Genomic DNA, 19487 nt, shown 5'->3' with positions numbered 1-19487 from the left:
TGGCATGTTGAGCACAGCAAGTCTCGAAGCTGTTACTGAACAGAGTAGAGTTAGATATTAGCTTGAATTTTCATTCCCAGTCTCATTTGCAGTGTTTCCTAATGTGAAAACAATCACATATCCATGATGTCCAGTAATACCCTTCAATATTCCTCACTGTTCCTTAACTCCTGTTCAATGTGGTTGAAGCAGACATTTGATGAAGCAGATAAAAATGGGGATGGCAGTCTGAGTATTAGTGAAGTGCTCCAGCTCATGCACAAACTGAATGTGAACCTACCCCGACAGAAAGTCAAGCAAATGTTTAAGGTAAGAAAAAATATTTATTTTTTTTCCTGAAAAAGCGAAGGTTTAACACAAAACCCAGTAGGAGAGATTGCAAATACTTCAGCAGCTGGTTTGTTTCCACTCTACTGAGAGATACTACACAGTCCATTTGGTAAATTGAAAAGAGCTCCAAAACCACGTCACAGATAAATTGTTATGCACAGAAAAAGGCAATACACCAGGTACCTTCTGGTGTTACATAACATGAAGACACACAGTACCAAGATTGCTCTTTTGCTATACCTTTTTATCAGAAACTCAGCCACGTTTCCTCCTCTGATTATGTTCTCTCTAATAAATATTATCTAATAAAGTATCCAGTATCCTATGATAGCTGGTAGTAATAAAATATCCAGCATGCAAACTTCTGTATCTGTCAGAAATTTGCACTGCTAAGAGCTGTTTGTTTGACATTAAATTCTGCTGACCTTGGCCCAATTTAGTGAGCAACAATGGAGATGTGTAGCTTTTGTTGTCACAATGTCCCTGCAGGGACCAGCAAGCCTTTATGTGAAATCCCTGATGATTTTTTTCTTTACTTGCAAAATTAGTATTCTTCCAGATCTTATTAGTTTATGGCCTTGGTTTAACAGATATCCTCTCAAATCCTGGATATAAAATTAATTTCAAGATGACTTGGGTTCCAGTGATCTTCTGAAGATGTGAGTGGGTAATTCTGCCAGACACATGCATGTTGTTGGAGGGTACCTTGTCTTTACTTCATTGCCATAGACAGAAGAAATCCTCCAGCAGGGTTCCCTGTGGAACAATTAAAACCTTCAAAGTTGTTTTTTGGCTCCTGCACTGATGTATCCATGGGAGAGGTTCAAAGCTGTGCAGAGCATCCCTGTGATAGATCAGTCTGTTCTAGCAGCCATGTCAGGCAGCTCCAACCTGCATTTAATTCCAGTGTTTCACTCTCATGCAGGGGTTTGTTTCTTTAAAATTGGTGCAGGCAGTTGGGTTCCTGACTGTCTCATTGCTGTGTGCTGCAGGAGGCTGACACAGATGCCAACCAGGGCACGCTGGACTTTGAGGAGTTCTGTGCCTTTTACAAGATGATGTCGACCCGGCGCGATCTGTACCTGCTGATGCTCACCTACAGCAACCACAAGGACTACCTGGACACCGATGACCTGAAACGCTTCCTGGAGACTGAACAGAAGGTAGGCCCAAGCCAGCAGCAGAATTCCAGCTGCATGCCTTCCTGCTTGGCTTTGGGGATGAATTGCCATTTAAAAGGCGTGGGGACTTTGATGCTCTGCATGTGAAAGACAGACAGATGTCTCTTGATTTTCACCTGTAGGCTGGCAGGACTATTTCTTGAATCTTCTTGTTCTCACTACGTTTTTTTTCCTGTAGGCTCTTTTGTTGTGCCCCTAAATATAATCTCTAGAATTGCTTTATTTTTTCATGTGTTCCCCTTGAGCAATTCCATCAGTATCTGTCTGTTCCCAGTATTCAGTACCTTGGAGCAAAGCTGGTGTTGCTGGCTCTGCTTGTGACCCAGTGCACAGCCCATGATGAGACACTGAATTACTTTGTCACACTATCTAAGTGTGTAAACTGGAAGATTATCTTTCAAAGAGCAGTTGAGAAGATGATTAATGTATAGGAGAGTTTTTGAAACACATTGTAGTACCTAAGAAATTGTCTCTGAGTATTTGACTCCAGTGCTGCAGGAACAAATGCATTGACTTATCTTTGCCCTTTTCCTCTCATGGTCTCCTCTGAAGCTTCATGCCTGCAAGTCATAAATGTCCATGAGTTTCAATCATTGCCCACGAAATGAATGAATAAAAAAGCCACCTCTCTGGCAGTTATCTTCTTAGATAAGTGGGATGTGTTTCCATTTCATTGGTCAATTGATCCTCCAGATGGTGAGAGCAAAATGAACACTCACCACAGGACGCAAATCAGCTCAGCTAATTACTGACATGGCCAAATCCTGCCTGGGAGGCTTCTCTCCCTTGCCACCCTTTCTCATTCAGCATGGACAGGGAAAACATCTTTACTCCATTCCAGGAAAACCTGGTGTTCCAGGGCTTTATCTTTTGAACCCAGAAAATGTATCATCGATGTTCAAATCCAGAGTTAGAGGGGTTTTTTCTTCTTCTTATTTTACTTTTATTTATTAGGTTTTAAATTACCCCCAGAAAAGGCATTGATCTTGTAGCAGATGTGCTGGTGGTTTCATTTTCCCCCAGGCAAAGGTTCTGTGTTGCCAAATTGTTGGTCACTTTATTGCACTCTGATGACAAGGGCTGTGTTTTCATGCCATGTACAGCATCTAATAGAAAGGATTTTTCTGGACCACTCAGGGCAGGAATATTAAATAGGGATAGTAGTTGGAGAATGCATCAACACTTAAAAACAGGAGTATTAATTGTGTTAAAATTAAGTTACTAAGACATTGCATTATGTAAAAAAAGTTACAGCTCAACATTAATAGCCCTGGTTTCATAAGTGACAACATTTACAGATATATTTTTCCCTTTGTAATCTTTTCTTTTTCAGTCGAGAATGCAAAGCAACCTTGAAGTTAGCAGATTTCCTGAGAACATTATGTCCCGATTCTCTGTTTCCCTGCTACTAACAGATTTTTCTGTCTGCTGCATAAAGATGAGCCATTTTCTTGTTTTATTTTAAAGTAAAAAACCCTTTGATAATGCAAACTAATCCTTTAATCCTACAAGGGAAGAAATCCCATTGGTTTGTGACAAAGCTCGTTCTGTTTGGATGCTCTGTGGTGCCTAACAACAGATCTGACCTACAAAGCAGAGCTCTGTCATCAGGCAGCTGCCAATAGCACAGAAACTTTTCACAGAGTGCTCCCCTTTTGATCTGACCTGACACTGATTGACAGGAGTGAGAATCCCACTGGGGAACTGGAAATCCTGAGTCCCACTATGGATAATCTGCCCAGCTGTTGGAGTGGAGACAGAGGAAGGAGCTAAGAGAAGCTGTGATTAATAGTTAACACTGCGTTCTTGCTGCTTTTACAGATGACAAATGTGACTAAAGAACATTGCCTGGAAATCATCAGCAAGTTTGAGCCATGCCCGGAGAACAAGAAGGAGGGAGCCCTGGGAATTGATGGTAAGCTGGCTGGTGCAGCTTTTGGAGGGAAAAGGGAACTGTCTCAATGCTCAGGAGAATATTGCTGCTGCTTGCAGAATATATACTTGTAGAATTTTGTCATGTTGTATAGAGAATGTTTCCAGTCTTTTTGCTTTTTTTTAAATATCTACCATTTGCTGAGAAACCTAAAGGGAAATCAGATCTCTTTGGAGGAATTTTGAAAGATACATATCATGATGAAGCAGCAGTCATTGAAAGTCAGCTGGAACTGGAGGTGTCTTTATTTGTGCTTTGGAAAATACAGTTGAATTTAGTTGCATCATTCCTGCAGGTATTTTTGGAAATCATTTAAGTCTTAATAAGAGGAGTGATGTGATCCAGAGTAAATGTCTGAGTGGGATGATAGATGAAATTGGTCCTGCCTTCCTGACCTTTGCTGCTGAAGCCTTCTCTCTAAATATGTCAATGCTGTACCACCAGGCTGGTAGCTGTTATTTTGGGGACTGACTGTAAGTCCTTTCCCCTAAATAGTAAATCTTCAGCCGGATCTTATTGACTCTGAGAAGAGAGTACATTCCTCAGGAATTAGATTCTGTGCAAAAGTTCTTGGACCTTTAGCAAATCAGTCTTGTCCATTTCTGTGGGTGTGTTGTCATCCTGAAAAGTGGCAGAACAGAAGTTGTTTGGTTTCCTGCAGGAAGAAGTGGGTAGTTTCTGGTACAGTGTGTAAGGTGCTTGCTTAGGATGGGTCAAGGTCTGTTCTACTTCCAGACTAAATTTTCAATTTATTTTAAAGCTTATGCTAATGCCAGTGAGGGAGCAGATGACATTCTTTTCATTTTCTGGTCTTTACAGGCAGTTGCAGTCACATAAATAATGAATAAGCAAGTTCAATATCTTGCCTTCCTCATATCTGTAAAAGTAAGAGTAGGCTTTTCAAACTTTTGTAGGTTTCCATAGAGGAAACTATTCTATAAAAAAATCTATACAATTGCTTTGCCTCAGAATGGATGATAAAACATTAGAGAGTTTATGGGTTAGGATAAGAGAGTCCAGCATGGTGACATTCTGCTGGTGTCTGCTACAGATCTCCTGACTGGGGGAAGCAGAAGGTGAGGTCCTTTGGAGACAATGGGAAAAAGCTTCGTGATCTTAACCCCTCCAGTAACTTGCTGGAAGTGCAGCAGAACAGAAGAGACCCAATCTAGAGCTTAATTAATGCAGGAGATTTCAGGTAACATCCAAACAGAGGTGACTGAGGAGCTGACAGGGACACAGTGCTGGGCTGGTGCTGACAAAGGAGGAAGAACTGCTTAAAAATCATAGATCTGTGTCTGCATGTACATCACGTATGAACGTGTGCACACACATACACATAGGAGTTATTCTTTTGTCTTTTGTGGAGTTGAGACCTTAGATGTCTCCTGTCTCCCAGAAAACAAGTCCAGTGTTGCCCTGGGGGCTGAAGTGCAACAGCCATGGAAGCTGAGGCTGCCTGTTTATTCCTCAAACTGGTACTGCCCAGACAGGAGCATCCTGCCCACACTTGGCTGCACTTCAATAGAGTGAAATAATAGTGCAGTGTTCTTTGTCCTTTTGTATTCATTCATGTGCCTGTACTGCCTTGTGTCCTCAGCTGTGCTGGCTTTTGCCGTGGAGCACCTTGGGCTGGCCTGTGACAATTGGCTCATTCACAGCCTTGCAAAGAAACCCTTTACCTTTGTCTGCTGATCAAAGTGACACCGTGCCAGTGCACCTTCCCTGAGTGTGAGCACTGGAGTCCTGTGGGACACACTGCTGACAGGATCTTCCTTCATTCCTGTTTCTTCCTTGTAGGACTGATAAATCCAATTGGTGTGAACTCATTACAGCAGTCGTGACATCATATTTTAACAAGAGCTTAAAGCAAACAATGGTGTTGTTGCAGCAGCTGGGTGGAATTAATCTTGCAGCAGCTGATTTGTTTGCAGGAAGAAGTGATTAACCTGCCACGAGTGGTTGGCTGTGTGTTTGCTGACACACTCTGCTCTATCCATTTTCCACGGTGGTTGCTCTGCCTTGGTTCATCTTTTGTTTTCACCCTGACTCTATCACTGATTTGCTCATTGATAATGATATGTGCTCCAAGAGACTCCAATATTCAGCTGGGCTGAGAATTCCCTGGCATTGTGTCCCATTGTATTGTTCAAAAAGTTCTGGCTGCTATATGTATTTATCAGCTCTTTTCCTTTAATAAAACTTTCATCAACACCAAATGTACAGCCTAGGAGAACCATCATAAAAGTGACATTTTATCTTGTCACAGTCAAAGTGTGTTAAGACCTTTAGAAGTTTGTCAGGATTTTTACATGGGCACTGAGTTATTTATGGAATGAGTGAAATGTCAGGAGAATCAGAGGTCTTGAAGCAGAAACCTATTGGCCAAAGGCATCATTGCTGTCAGCAAAGCCAGGGTGTGAATGGGAGTCTGAGTCTTTCCTCCGTGGTGAAAGGAAAATGTTTGGGGGATATTTGAAGTGCAAGTTACAGTGTTTCATGTCAGCCTGGATTGTGAAAATATCTGTGATATGTGCACAAATGTCTGCTGGAGGTCTGAGAGCAGCAATTTCACACAAAGATAAAATCATAACTTGCTAAAACTTTGCTTCTGAACAAGAGTGGTGATTGCCATACACAGAGGGCCCGGGCGATGATGCCTGCAGGATTTACAGGCATCCCACCGCTCCAGAAAATAAATTCTTCTGGTAGCATCACCGAAGGCCCCACAGATATTTAATTGAGTTGATATTTCAGTGTCAAGTCTGGAGTGAACGTCAGTCTCTGAGGCAACATTAGTGCAGTACTGCAGAGCACCCCACTTCGCAGGCATGTTTGTGGTGTCATATCCAAATTGGAGACTGTAGCTTGTACAAGCCAATGTGTGCTGTCATTCTTCTGGTATTTTTGGGGAAAATACTGAAAGATGAGAGGAGAGTATCTCCTGTTGGACCACCAAAAACTGTGTCTAGACAGCCCAATACTGTAAATCTTACAACATTTCACTGAGGAGCAACACTGGGATATGACTGCAGATCTCTGGAGGCTTTTGTATACCACATGACCTAATGTCCCAGCAGAATCTTTTGACACAAATTATAAGTCTAAAAGGTTTGGATTAAATAGATGTCTTTTTCTCAGGAAAGGCAGAGTGGGAAAATGTACAAAGCAATTAGAAAGGCAGTAATTGCACTTGGTCATGGTGACATTTGGGATGCAGTGGTGCTATTTCTTTATCTTAAGTGTGTTGGTGAACACAGGGATGCATTTTAGGCTGGTTTTAGGAAGGTTACAGCAACAAAAAGGATGAAACTGCATTATTTATTGTGGTGTTTGTTCCCAGGTTTCACCAACTACATGCGGAGTCCATCAGGGGACATATTCAACCCAGAACATTACCAAGTGAACCAGGACATGAGCTACCCTCTGAGTCACTATTTCATTACCTCTTCACACAACACCTACCTCATGGGAGATCAGCTGATGTCCCAGTCCAGGGTGGACATGTATGCATGGGTGCTACAGTCTGGCTGTCGCTGTGTGGAAGGTAAAGAGCTAAAAGGAGCTGTCAGTGGGCTCTGTAGTCTTGTTTCTCTTCTCTGAAGAAAGATTTGTGACTTCTGCAGAAGACATGATAATTGGGGAGAAGAAATAGCCTGGGAAAATGGTGTCTTCCCTTCATAAAGAGCAACAAAATAATGTGATAGAATGGACAAATTTTCCTGAGCATGGAAATAAGACAGACATTTGGGGGAGTGGTGGTGTTGGTACTGATGAAAAAGATTGTAAATCTCTTGTTGTAGAGAGGGTGCTGACATTGGGCAGAATGCATTGGTGCTTGTCCTGCCTAGCCAAGTGTGTGACAATCAGATGGCAAATATGGCAGAGTTCTTGGCACACCTGAGAGGAAAGTGGATGTGTCTCCTAAGGGAAGTAGGGAAGTATTCTGTGAAATGGTGACAGTCTCTGCAGTGACCAGGATCCCTTCTTGTGCAATCCCTTCTGATGCTTGTGCTGCCTTTCTGAGACATTGCCTGTTTCACAATCATCTTTAATGTTCTGACCATCAAAGTGTTTTCACAGTTTTTCAGAAGGCAAATATTATGGTTTGCTCAGGTTGGATGGTAGGTGTGCCATTGGGTGCTTCAGAGGAGTAAAACATTTCATGGAAAGATGATTATAGACAAGTATAAAGTCAGGCAAAATCCAAGGTGGGCTAGAGATGGCCAGGTCGTGGCTTGGCCTGTGCTGTGAGCAGCTTGGCTGAGAGCCTCTGCTTTCCTTTTCAGGTTCAGCAGTAGCACAGTGAAAGCAGTGCTCTGGTCTGTCATCTCTCTCCCTGTCATAACACTCCTCAGCACTTGTTTGAAGAGTTCCTTTGTTTGAAGAGTTCCTTTGCTTGGGGCTTTCTCAAACAATGGGAACAGTCACCTGGTCCCAGCAGAAAGTCAAGGCCAGGAAGTTCCTTCCAAGGGAGCCAAAGATGAAGGGTGGGAATGAACCTGTGCCTGCCTTTGGGGCACAGCTGGCTGGGCTGCTGAAGGGAATTTTAGGGTCTCGTGTTCCCCCCCAGATGGTGGCCCAGGTGTTCCTGGTCTGATGGCTGTCGTTGTTTGTGTCCTACAGTTGACTGCTGGGACGGGCCGGATGGTGAACCAATTGTCCACCATGGATACACCTTGACTTCCAAAATCCTCTTCAAAGATGTGATTGAAACTATCAACAAATATGCCTTTATCAAGAATGAGTATGTATCCAGCCTGCCAACCTTTGAGTCTCAGGGCTACGATTGGGAGTGTTCCCTGGCATCCTTGTACAGGGAGTGAAGATCTGACCTGTTCCTGCAGAGAACAGAATTCCAGACAGAATTTGGAGTTGTTTTCTGGGGGGAAATCCTTCAGATCCTTCAGAAAGAAACAGCAAGGCAAAGATGAGTAGGGACATTCTGCCTAGAGGTGTGGGGCTGGCTTTATTGAGCTTGTACAACGCCTGAGGAACAACAGGTTTTGCCAGTGAATGTTTTTATTGAAGGACTGACAGCTGAACCACTGTATCTCTCTGGATGTGCACTCTGGTGCTGCCAAGGATACACCTGGGTGCTCCAGGGATAGGAAACAAGTCAGGGAATAAAGAATCCAAAGAGACAGTAACCTGATTGTGGACAAAGCAGACTGTTCAGGGGAAAGAGGTTATTTTCCCTACAGGTACATCGCTCAAAAAATCAGTATTATTAATGGGAAGTTTCATATACCTTGGCAGTTACTGTTCTCTTCCTCCACACACAGTCAAAATGTGTGTGCCAACCTTTGGTTTTTTTTTAAAGAGAAATTACTTTATCTCTATAAAAATTTTCCAGTAGCTCCCCCAAAGCAGCCCATCCGCCTTTATAAATAGAGCTAAACTTGAGCTAAATTTTCAGGCAAGGTAAACTTCTTGTGAGCCTGAGATTTTTTGCAGTTTGCCTGAAGACATGGTAAACAAATCAAAGGAAAGCTGGCCAGAAGAATATAAGGCAATGCTTCTGAAATTGTTCAGTTTTTTAAACCTTTGCAAAAATGTTAACTGGGACCACATCCTTAACTGGGAAAGTTTTGTCCTGCAGGCATCGTCTGGCTGAAAGCTTTATTTTTTCTGATGAGGAGCTAATAAGGGCCAGATGTCAGGATAGAAATAACTGATTTTTAATTAATGAATACCTGATAGTTTAGTCCTGCAAAACTCCTTTATAGACTGGCTTTTGTGCTCATCTTAAAGTGCATCCTCTCTAAAGAGAAATCCCATCTTCAATGTGGTTTTGCACAGCACTGACCACACTGGAGTAGATGTTCCACAAGTCTTCCCTTCAACCAACCAGGCATCGTTGTTCCTTGGCCTCAGCCTGGAAAATCAACAATAAATGACAACAATAAAACTTAATCTAGAAGTAACACTTGCTGTCTTTGTAGGAGAGGCTTTGTCTGCAGGCTTATCTGCTCTGTTGTTAGTTGGAAAAGACTTCATGCTGTAAAAGCCAACTTTGCAGCTGATACTTGCTTGTCTCTGCAGGTACCCTGTGATCCTGTCGATTGAGAACCACTGCAGCATCGTGCAGCAGAAGAAGATGGCTCAGTATCTTACAGAGATCCTGGGAGACAAACTGGATCTGTCTTCTGTGCACAGCGATGACTCCACAAAGCTCCCTTCCCCAGCAAGTCTTAAAGGCAAGATCCTGGTTAAGGTAAACACCTGCTTCATGTGTCCTTTCCCGACTTCTGTTTGTGATGATGATGATTTCTGCCTGGTTGTCACTGTACCCGAACTTAAATCATTTCACAAAAAGCAGTCCTTAGGAAACTGCTACTTAAGGTTCTGAACAAGTGTCTTCTCATTTAGTAAGAACCTGGAAAGAACATGCTTTGAATAATTTGGGATTTTTTTCAAAGGTGTCATAGCAAGAGCTGCATGCTCCCCTGCCTCTGTAATAAATTTATCTTCTAGGGCAAGAAACTTCCAGCCAACATCAGTGATGATGCAGAGGAGGGAGAAGTTTCTGATGAGGACAGTGCTGATGAGATTGATGATGACTGTAAACTAATGAATGGAGATGTAAGTGAAGTGCCCATTTGAATGTAAATGTTTGTCAAGACTTCCCATCCCAGTGAGAGGAAACCTTGTAGGAGTTCTCTGGATTGTGGATGTGGTCTGATCTTTGGGATTCATCACAAGTGGTTTAGGTTCTAAATCTTCATGGGGGCAGATTGACAAAAGAGCACATGAAGCAGCAGCAGTTCTAGGGGTTATATTTCAAGTTTAGAGTTTTAAAGAGTAATATCTCATGATTCTTTATTACATTACAGTGTGTTTCCCCTCAAATGCAGAAAAAGAAAAGAAAATATTCTACTTATGTTAAACTGTGGACATTGTTACAGAGCATCCCTTTGCTTTGCTGAATGCTGGGCTTGGTTGATTTTTACTGTAAGGAAAATCTCTGCTTGCTTCAATCTGAAAATTCCTTATTTCTTCATCCTTTTTAAAAGTTCTATTTTTTGTCACTTTAATCTTCTTGCAAGTTCCATTGCACCTTGCAGAAACAATACAAAACACAGCAAAATCATTTAATGACATAAACCAGATTGCCCTGGAGAGAGTTTGCATTCTCAGTCCTCTCTCCCTCAGGCAATTTCCTCATTTTGTGTTACGGATTTGATCCTTTTCATCTAAAAGAGAAACTTCTTTGTGAATAAGACTACCAAAGGAGAAAAATAATTTCTTTGCTTTTTAAAGTTATGACATGTTAGCATATCACTTTGCAATATTTTACAGCACCTTCTCTGTTACTAACAGTTCACTTTGCTGAGGTTTACTGATGCTTTAAATCTGGGATTTGCTACACCTGGTTTGCTTTCCAAAATGAATTTTTGAAGAGTTCAGAAAATCAGAGCTTGTTTCATGACAAATGTAACTGGGAATTCTTGAGGCCTACTGAGAAAACACAATCTGTCATCCCTTAAAATGCCTGAGTAAAAAAAAAAAACCTCTAGATTTTTATTTTTAGTTTCATTTCCCCACTTCCCCCCATGGGTCATGGTGCCCACAAAGCAGGGAATGGGAATTCTCTTGCATTTTGCCTTTGATCTGCTGAAAAGAGGATTCTAAAGCATCTCCCATCCATTCCATCCAATAGATCTTGCACCTGTTGGAGCTGCAGGGTCAGCCTGGACACGGCATGGGACTCACATGAGACTTTTTAAATCACTGCCTTGTTTAATGATTTAATGTTTTGTTTGCAGGCATCTGCTAACAGGAAAAGAGTGGAGAATATAGCAAAGAAAAAACTTGACTCACTGATAAAAGAATCCAAAATCCGTGACTGTGAAGATCCAAACAATTTTACAGTTTCCACTCTACCATCTCCAGGAAAGGCTGGGCTGAAGTCTGATAGTAAGAAGGTGAATTTATGTTTGTATTGTACTTGTGATTCATTAGTTTACTAAATATATCTTATATTATTGACTTCAGCTTCATAGCTGATTTCATGCAGTTAATGATGATGCCAGGTGAACATCACTGTCAGATTCACAAACTATTTATCTTGCTCACACAGCAATTGGAGCATGAAATGTACTCTGAAATGACTTTTCAACAGAAAGAATTTGATTTTCCATTTTAAAAACTGCTTATGAAAGTTGGGCTCTTTTTGTTCCTCAGTTCTCTATGTTCTATGCATTTTCATTGTATTTTAATTTTATGTTAACTCTAATTTATAAAAATGTACTCAGCCCACAGACTACACTCCATGAAGTTAAGATATTTTCATTTTAGACTTTGTAATAAGCCACAAAAAGCTTGGGAAGATTGTTCCATGCAAATGAAAAACAGTGGAGATCTGCCAGTAATAAGCAGGTGTAATAACCAGGGGTTAAAACTAAATTAGGGATGAGAACTAAAAATCAGCTTCCCAAAACGTTCTGTGGGCTGAGTTTTGGATGTACTTTAACCCAATGCTTTACACAATGTATCAGAGAGTTCTTGTGAGAGCCACTACAAGGCCAAGTCTTGAAAAACCCTTTAGCAGAGGTGCTACCCAGAATAGTCAGTGTTAAAAACCCCTCCTGTTTGTGCTGATACCCAGATACTGTCTGAGCACTCTGTTTGAGCTCCTGTATTCTTCTCTCTTTGCTTGCTTCAGAGTAAACTTGAGGATGATGTGGAAACGGGGGAAGATTTCGGTGCCAGCAAAAGGCACAGCCGGTCACTCATGGGCAGCTTTTCCAAACGCAAGGTGAGGCCCTGGCAAGGTGAGGTCTGCACCAGATCGTGGATTCTTGGAGGGTTTTTTTTTGTTTGCACACAGTGGAGAGGAATTTCATAACTGCAACATCTGCAGCACCTTGCTCTGAGGCTGTTCACTGAATAGGCAGGCTGGGGAGCAGCTTATCATTGTGCATAACAACACAGATTCAATTTACATGAAGGTCTGAAGGCATCCAAGATCTAACTGAGAACCACGGAAATTAATTTACACCTTTTATCTGAGGATTTGTGCTTCCTTTATAACAAGGCTCAGACCCTGGGCTGAGTTTTCCCTGTGTGCAAATTCTGCTGCAGAACTGAGTGTTACGAAAGCTGTCATTTTCCATTTTCTCTAAGTAACACACTCATTGGCATAACAAAGCACAACTGTAGCCAGCTGCTCAAACTTTGATCATGCAGTTATGATACTATGGTTTTATTTCCTCCTGGCACAGAAAAAAGGAAGCAAATTGAAAAAGGCATCAAGTCTGGAAGAGGGTGAAGATGATTCGGATTCCCAAGGGAATTTAGCCAGGAGCTCTGTACATTACAGCAGGTTTGTTAACAAGTGATTGGACAACTTTGTTGCTAAAATATGCCTACATAAATGCACTCACTCAATTGGTTTGCTTCTGGTCCAGATGCCAGTTGTTGATGGCTGCAGGCATGTGACAGGAATATGGGGAGATGCAATGTCTGCCACAAAATCACCAGAATGATCTCTTGGTGCTGTTCAGACTAATTAGCAAAGCACAGTGGACCTTTTATGCATTTTGAGCTCTTACTGTCTCATATATTTCCTTACCCTGATTAATTTTTAAATATGAAAGATAAAAATTACCCCTTAATTAGCGGAAAGTTAATTTGTTTTGTCTTTTTAGGGTAAACCGGCAGAAGAAGACAATGAAGCTGTCCAGGGCCCTGTCTGACCTGGTGAAATACACAAAGTCTGTTGGCATCCATGATGTTGAAACTGAGCGTAAGTTGAACCAAAAGCTTGCTGAAAATAATTGCTACCCAAAAAAATGGAAAGGTTTATGTTCTTACATATCCTTTTATTAAAAGAAGACTTCTTAATGAAATTCAGGTCATCATCATATTCAACTTCATTTTCCCAACCATAACTGCTCCAACAAGCACAGTGTCTGCTGTAATTTTAGGGAAACATAGCTCCCTCTGAGTGGCATGTAACGAAATGATGCTTGATAGCTAAAAGGGACCAGTGCTATGTGCTTTTGAAAGCTTTATCTAGATAATAAATAAATGAACAAGGAGATTACTTCTAATCTCCTCCTCTCTGCCCTGTAGTCTCTTCCAGCTGGCAGGTTTCATCTTTCAGTGAAACCAAAGCCCACCAGATCCTGCAGCAGAAGCCAGCACAGTACCTACGCTTCAACCAGCACCAGCTGTCGCGCATCTACCCCTCCTCCTATCGAGTGGACTCCAGCAACTACAACCCCCAGCCTTTCTGGAATGCTGGCTGCCAGCTTGGTGAGCAGAAAGGAAACTTACTTATTTTTGTTCTCTTTCGGGAGGGATGTTTTAATAGGAGTGCTGGAACCACCCCTTAGGACACTCAGAGTTCTCTGCTTATCCAGGTTTGCTGACCACTGAGTCCTCCTTGTTACTGTCCCTGGATTGATTACCTTGAACATGTGTCTTACATGCTTGTAAATGGAAATAAATGAACTTCTCAAATGCAAAAGGGCTTCAGAGTTCAGCTCTTTTGGAGAGCTTCTCTCCCTGAAGCTGTAATATAAGAGTTATTTTCCATAAGATACCTGATTTTTTGCATCTAAGAAGTCAAATTTGAATCTGATTTTGTTTTTTAAATAGTTGCACTAAACTACCAGTCAGAGGGGAGAATGCTGCAACTCAACCGGGCCAAATTTAGTGCCAATGGGAACTGTGGCTATGTCCTCAAACCAAACTGCATGTGTCAAGGTAAGGAAAACCAGCAAAACCAGTGGATCACTGGTTGCATGACAGGATTGAGTGTGGGGCCTTGTTGCAGTTTGTTTAAAGATGCATTTCTGATGCTAGAAACAAACGAGCCAGAAGGTATCTGTAATTAAAGTCATGTTGCACTTCTTTCACATTATGTGGCTCTTCATTCTAACAGGTGTCTTTAATCCAAATTCTGAAGACCCCCTGCCTGGTCAATTGAAGAAACAGCTGGTTCTAAGAATTATCAGTGGTCAACAGCTTCCCAAACCCCGTGATTCCATGCTGGGAGACAGAGGAGAGGTATGGGACAGCTGGTGATCGTTCTTGTGTGTTGCAGAAGGTTTCTTTCCATACTGGCTGGGCTAAGGATGAGGATTTCACATCCTGCAGTTCTTTGTCAGGGGGCACAGAACATGAATAACTTAGGTCATGAGCATCCTACATCTTCAGGTGGTTTTCTTCACTTTTAAGCATCACAGAAGTGGTTTGATGATTTTCCTCCATTTGCCAACACAGTACTTCCAGGAGGAGCAAAAAAAGGGAAAGAGATCTTATCAATATAATAATCCACTCCACATGGCTCAGGACCAATAATTACTCAGACATTCACGTACAGTGCCCATATTGTAAAAGCCATTTGCTTGGATTTCATCTTTGTCACTCTTTCTTTCCAATATTTGTTGGTTTTTGTTTTTCAGATCATAGATCCATTTGTTGAAGTAGAAGTTATAGGCTTACCTGTTGATTGCTTCAAAGAACAAACTAGAGTAGTTGATGATAATGGTAAGATTATCTGGGATTTATGGTTTTTTATGGCTGAAACATCCTCTTTCAGGCAAGTTTTGCTCATAAGGATATGAGTAGATAAGATTTGGTGCCTATTATGACAAAGCATTGAAAATTGGATTTAAGCATTTTTAATGTTAATAAGACTTGAATCTTGAATTGTTTGACTGAGTTGGCATAAATGTGCTGAAGGTCTTGGTGTAAAACAAGACATTTGTCTTCTCAATGAGTGTGAGAGAAGGGTGTTTTGAGCTTGCTGTGGCCAAAAGGCAGATTGACCAAACCAAATTTAAGTAAGACCCAACTCTGTTGCTTGCAAATCCTTGTGCTGTTGTGTCTCCTGCGGGAGTACTGGATTTTCCAAGAACAATGATCAATCTATGAGGAAAACGAGAATGACACTGCACTTAAGCCATTCCTTATGCAGGCAGGCTTCTTGTTTCCTGTGAATGAGATACCTAAAGGCTGATTCCCTCCTTGCAAGGTTTTAACCCCATGTGGGAGGAGACGTTGGTGTTCACAGTCCACATGCCAGAGATTGCCCTGATCCGGTTCCTCGTGTGGGATCACGACCCCATTGGGAGGGATTTCATTGGGCAGAGGACAATAGCCTTCAGCAGTATGATGCCAGGTAAGAGAAAGGTGACATCCCAGATTAGTGGGCTGGGATTTTTCCTGTGATAAATGAAAATCAATATATCTGCTGCAGAAATTTCTAGTTAGAACAAGAGACTGGAGTGTGGGCCCTGAGTTGTCTGCCTTAGTCCACTGCTGACTTAAATGGTGATGAAGACTAAATCAATTAACTCTAGACTTTTGGGACTAGATTTGGAAAAAATGGGTAAGATTGTTACGCAGGATGGGTAAACACCGTGGGCTTGGCAGGCTACTATACAGAATCTTTACTCCTTTACTGCTTTTTCCTCCATTTCTTCACATCAGTTTCTGAAAAACCACTGTGTTTTGCTTACCCTTACGACTATGAGTAGTGGTTTGACACAGAACAGAAAGTTACCTATTCTAATGATGGGATCCACGTTATTAAATGCTGTTTTCCGACAGTTTCCCTTTTCTGTTTTCAGTTCAGTCTTCTTTTGCATTCAAGCTTCTTCTGTGTATGCTTTTCTTTCCTTTCAAAGTAAAGAAAAAAATTTTTGTTTAAGATTGAAAACAAACATCCAGTCTCAATAAACTCACCTTGGATGAAAGGATTGCAGTCCTAATAATGGACTGCAAGTCCAGAGGAGAGAATGTGGCCGAGTTTAAATCATGGATTGACAGCAGCAATAATGGATCCTGGACAAAACAGGACATGGCTGTTCTCTAAAATCATGACAAAAATGGGGGTGAAGTTTGTAAGTGGTGTGGCTCAGATACCTGAGTGTGGCAAGGTGATGCTTGAGCCTGGACACTTGCTGTGAGGAGGAGCTGGGAAAAACCTGCTTGATCCCCTCTGCTGCTCACAAAATGAAAGTCTCCAGCTGCTCCTTCTGTGACCTGTCCCAACCCCGTGCCAGCTCTGCTCCCTCTGTTTCAGGTTACAGACACGTGTACCTGGAAGGCATAGAAGAGGCTTCCATCTTTGTGCATGTGGCTATTAATGACATCTGTGGTAAGGTGAGTGTCTCTGTGGTGTGCAACACACCCACAGGAGCTGCCAGGATCTTGTATCAGCCCAGGGAAGCCCAGTGGGTGAAGGTCCAGGCTGGCATTTTTGTTCACTTAGAGTAAAATTTATCTCTGTGCTTGTCATGGTAGCCCGAGATCTTTCTGAATATCCACAGAGATAAAAGCAAATCATAGGGAAAGTTATAAAAGAGATTCTTGCAGTGCCTTTTCGAGGAAGCCATAGGGGAAGGTTTTCATTGCAGCACAGATTTATACAAATAATGTGCTTGTGTCCAGTGCTGTGAGTGCACCTTGCTGAACCAAAGGTTACACACCTTAACCCTGAGCACTTGCTCCCTGCAAAGCTGGTGCTGTAAAGGCTCTGCCTGATGTTTTGGCATTTAAAATTTAATTAAATTCTTCAAGCTTATTTGCTTTGGATTTTTTGCCATAATAGCACTCTAAAATGCAGAGGAAAGGTGATGCTGGTATCAGTTATTGGACATATTTACACTCCTCGTCTGTTGCTAAGAGTGTGTTTGCTTCACATGAGGGAAATAAACAGCTCTTGGGGTGCCACATCTCAATTTCCACGAAAGTAAAGCCCTAATTTCAAACTCTTCCTAGGCCAGCTAAAAACGAGACTCCTGCCCTCTCAGCGCACTGTTGTGTGCTGTTAATGTCAATGAAATTCAGGTACAAAGCACCGTGCAGAGCCTTGGCGATGTCCGTCTGTCCCGCAGAGAGGACGGAGCCTCCTGCAGTGGCGAGGTGCAATATCGGCATCGCGACAGCAGGAGGAGGCATCCAGCGGGCTGGGAATTCCCAGGTCCCCTCGGACGGGCAATTCGAGCAAATCCGGAGCAGGAAAACAGCTTTTTTTAACTGCTAGGCTTTAATCACCGCTTAGTTGTTTAACTCCATCAGCTTCCACGTCACTGCCCTTGCCAGCAGTGTTTGATGGAAAGGACAATGTTCATCCTTTGTGAATGTTTGAAGTATTTTCAATTCAAACTTCTTTTGGCAATATTCTTTCTCTGTTTAGCCTTAATTTCCGAGCCTTTCATAATTATTTGCTCTTACTAACTTCTTCATGAGTGACTGGCTGGTGATAGTTTGCAGAAGGGCAACCTGTCCGTTTAAACTTCGGCAGTTTTTTGAGGACAGAGATTTTCTTGGTGTTCCCTGATTGCTGCTCATTGTCACTGCAGTCTCTCTGGGTTTGCTGGTGTTAAGAAGTGTTTCTGTGCACTGACAAAATATAAGGATTTGGAAGGAAAGCCTGTGTGTGTTATGTTTTGTTTTTGGTTTGGTTTGGGTTTTTAATTTATAATTTTTAATAAAAAAACGGGTGAAAATGTGGAACAGATATTACATGTCCCTTTCTGGTTTGGTCTCTCTGAATTACTTTCTGCTTTGATTTTCTGTTAACAGAGTGCTGTCCAAACTAGAATTTTTTCTGTTTTCCCTCTCTTAATTTTGGGCAGAAAAATCACCCCAGTTATCAACCTTTTACCCATTCTTTATTAATCCAGAGATTCTAATGCAAACATAAACATTTTGGGACTTTTTTGTAAATGGAAACATTCCACCTGCTCAGTAGCTTGGTATTACTAAAACAGTCTTAGATTTAGTTTTTTTCACCTTAACTTGTGTGTGAAATCTCTTTCAGATTTCTCTGTTTCCTGGAAAGGCTTTTCTTTGTTTCTGTCTCTTCTGTGGTCTGCTCATGTATTGCAGAATTTCTTGTGGTTTTTCTAGATGTGCCTATCTCTGAGATCCTCCCTCACTGTTATTTTGCCTTTACTCTGTCTGTTTGTGATTTCAGTGGGCTTCTCTATGTCAAAAAAGTCTCCTTTTAGAAGCAGAGCGTTTTTAGACGCCTTGAAGGTACCCCTCCTGTCTCAGAGAGGTGCAGTGACACCACCACACACCTGCATGCCTTGAGCTGGTAGCTTCATTAGCATCAGTGTTTCTTTGTTAGCATTTTCGAGCTCTTCAACTCATGGAACATGAATTGTGACATTTGACTTGGTCACTCCTGTTGGGTCATCGACAGCCAGAGAGCCCTCCCCGTGTGAAGCAGATCCAGGATAAAAGTCCTGCCATTCTCCCCCTTCTCTGAGTGTCTCCCTCTCCTGCCTTTTCTCTTGAGGGCTATAATTCAAACCTCTTCTTTCATACAGAAGAGAACATTGACAGTGAATCATTTGCGAAATTGTGGGAAAGCCTCTTGTGCTGTTTTTCAAGTCTGCTTTAGAGAATGAAACATGCCTGTAAAGCTGGGCTGGAAGCTGAAAGCACAGTGTCCTGGATCTCCCTCAAAACTGCTCTCTTTTATTTTTTTCCTTCTTTTAAAACTTTTTTTTCCCCCCAAGTTGACCAAATCTGCCTTTGGGTTCTTGAATCACTCCATTGATTCAAGCAACAGTGTACAGCTTAACAAAGCTGCACCAAACAAGCCAGAATGACACCTGGGGCCCTGCACTGCGTGTCACCCATTCCATCAGTGCTTCCCTTTTCTTTTTGGTGGATATTATTTGTGTGTGTTGTTTGTATGACGAATTTTCCTGGGTTTTGCAAATATTTATATTGTCTGATTTTTACAGCAATAAACTCATGTACTTGCCAATTTGTCTCCCAGTACTCCAAGCAGATTGTTCAATAGTCTGGCTCTCACAGAATATTTACCAATATTTAATATTTGCCTTGCTTAGGGAAAATCCATCCCTACCATCTTTGTCTTATCCGAGAGGTAATTTTTGATACTGTCCTACTCACACTGGACGTGTGGTAACTAAACTTCAGTCAATTATAATTGACTAAACATTATATAAAAAATATAATATTGAGAGCACTTTTATTGGTCCTGGTGCCAGCCAAATAAACCTTGATGCCACATGGCAGCTTGGGCAGGACACTCGGGGTAA

At 41.8% G+C, this 19487-nt stretch overlaps 1 protein-coding gene across 16 annotated transcripts in view; it reads left to right on the top strand.

Moving 5' to 3' along the window:
* PLCH2 (phospholipase C eta 2) overlaps nt 1–19487 on the top strand; it is a 74277-nt gene that overhangs the window by 45797 nt on the left and 8993 nt on the right. For 15 of the 16 annotated variants that reach the window (XM_019289760.3, XM_039564105.1, XM_019289761.3 and 12 more), the window contains 17 exons: nt 180–309; nt 1323–1493; nt 3333–3426; nt 6788–6991; nt 8071–8191; nt 9490–9661; nt 9922–10029; nt 11214–11372; nt 12113–12205; nt 12672–12772; nt 13098–13195; nt 13525–13707; nt 14053–14160; nt 14339–14463; nt 14862–14946; nt 15434–15580; nt 16487–16566. In XM_019289760.3, the coding sequence (XP_019145305.3) occupies nt 180–309; nt 1323–1493; nt 3333–3426; nt 6788–6991; nt 8071–8191; nt 9490–9661; nt 9922–10029; nt 11214–11372; nt 12113–12205; nt 12672–12772; nt 13098–13195; nt 13525–13707; nt 14053–14160; nt 14339–14463; nt 14862–14946; nt 15434–15580; nt 16487–16566 (2179 nt within the window). Of the gene's footprint in view, nt 1–178; nt 310–1322; nt 1494–3332; nt 3427–6787; nt 6992–8070; nt 8192–9489; nt 9662–9921; nt 10030–11213; nt 11373–12112; nt 12206–12671; nt 12773–13097; nt 13196–13524; nt 13708–14052; nt 14161–14338; nt 14464–14861; nt 14947–15433; nt 15581–16486; nt 16567–19487 lie in introns of all 16 variants that reach the window. The other variant, XM_019289766.3, reaches the window with a different exon arrangement.

Source organism: Corvus cornix, chromosome 21 (genome assembly GCF_000738735.6).
Source record: "Corvus cornix cornix isolate S_Up_H32 chromosome 21, ASM73873v5, whole genome shotgun sequence".
Classification (NCBI taxonomy): domain Eukaryota; kingdom Metazoa; phylum Chordata; class Aves; order Passeriformes; family Corvidae; genus Corvus; species Corvus cornix.
The sequence above is the reverse complement of the archived record's forward strand: the minus strand, read 5'-3'. Positions and strand labels throughout refer to the sequence as shown.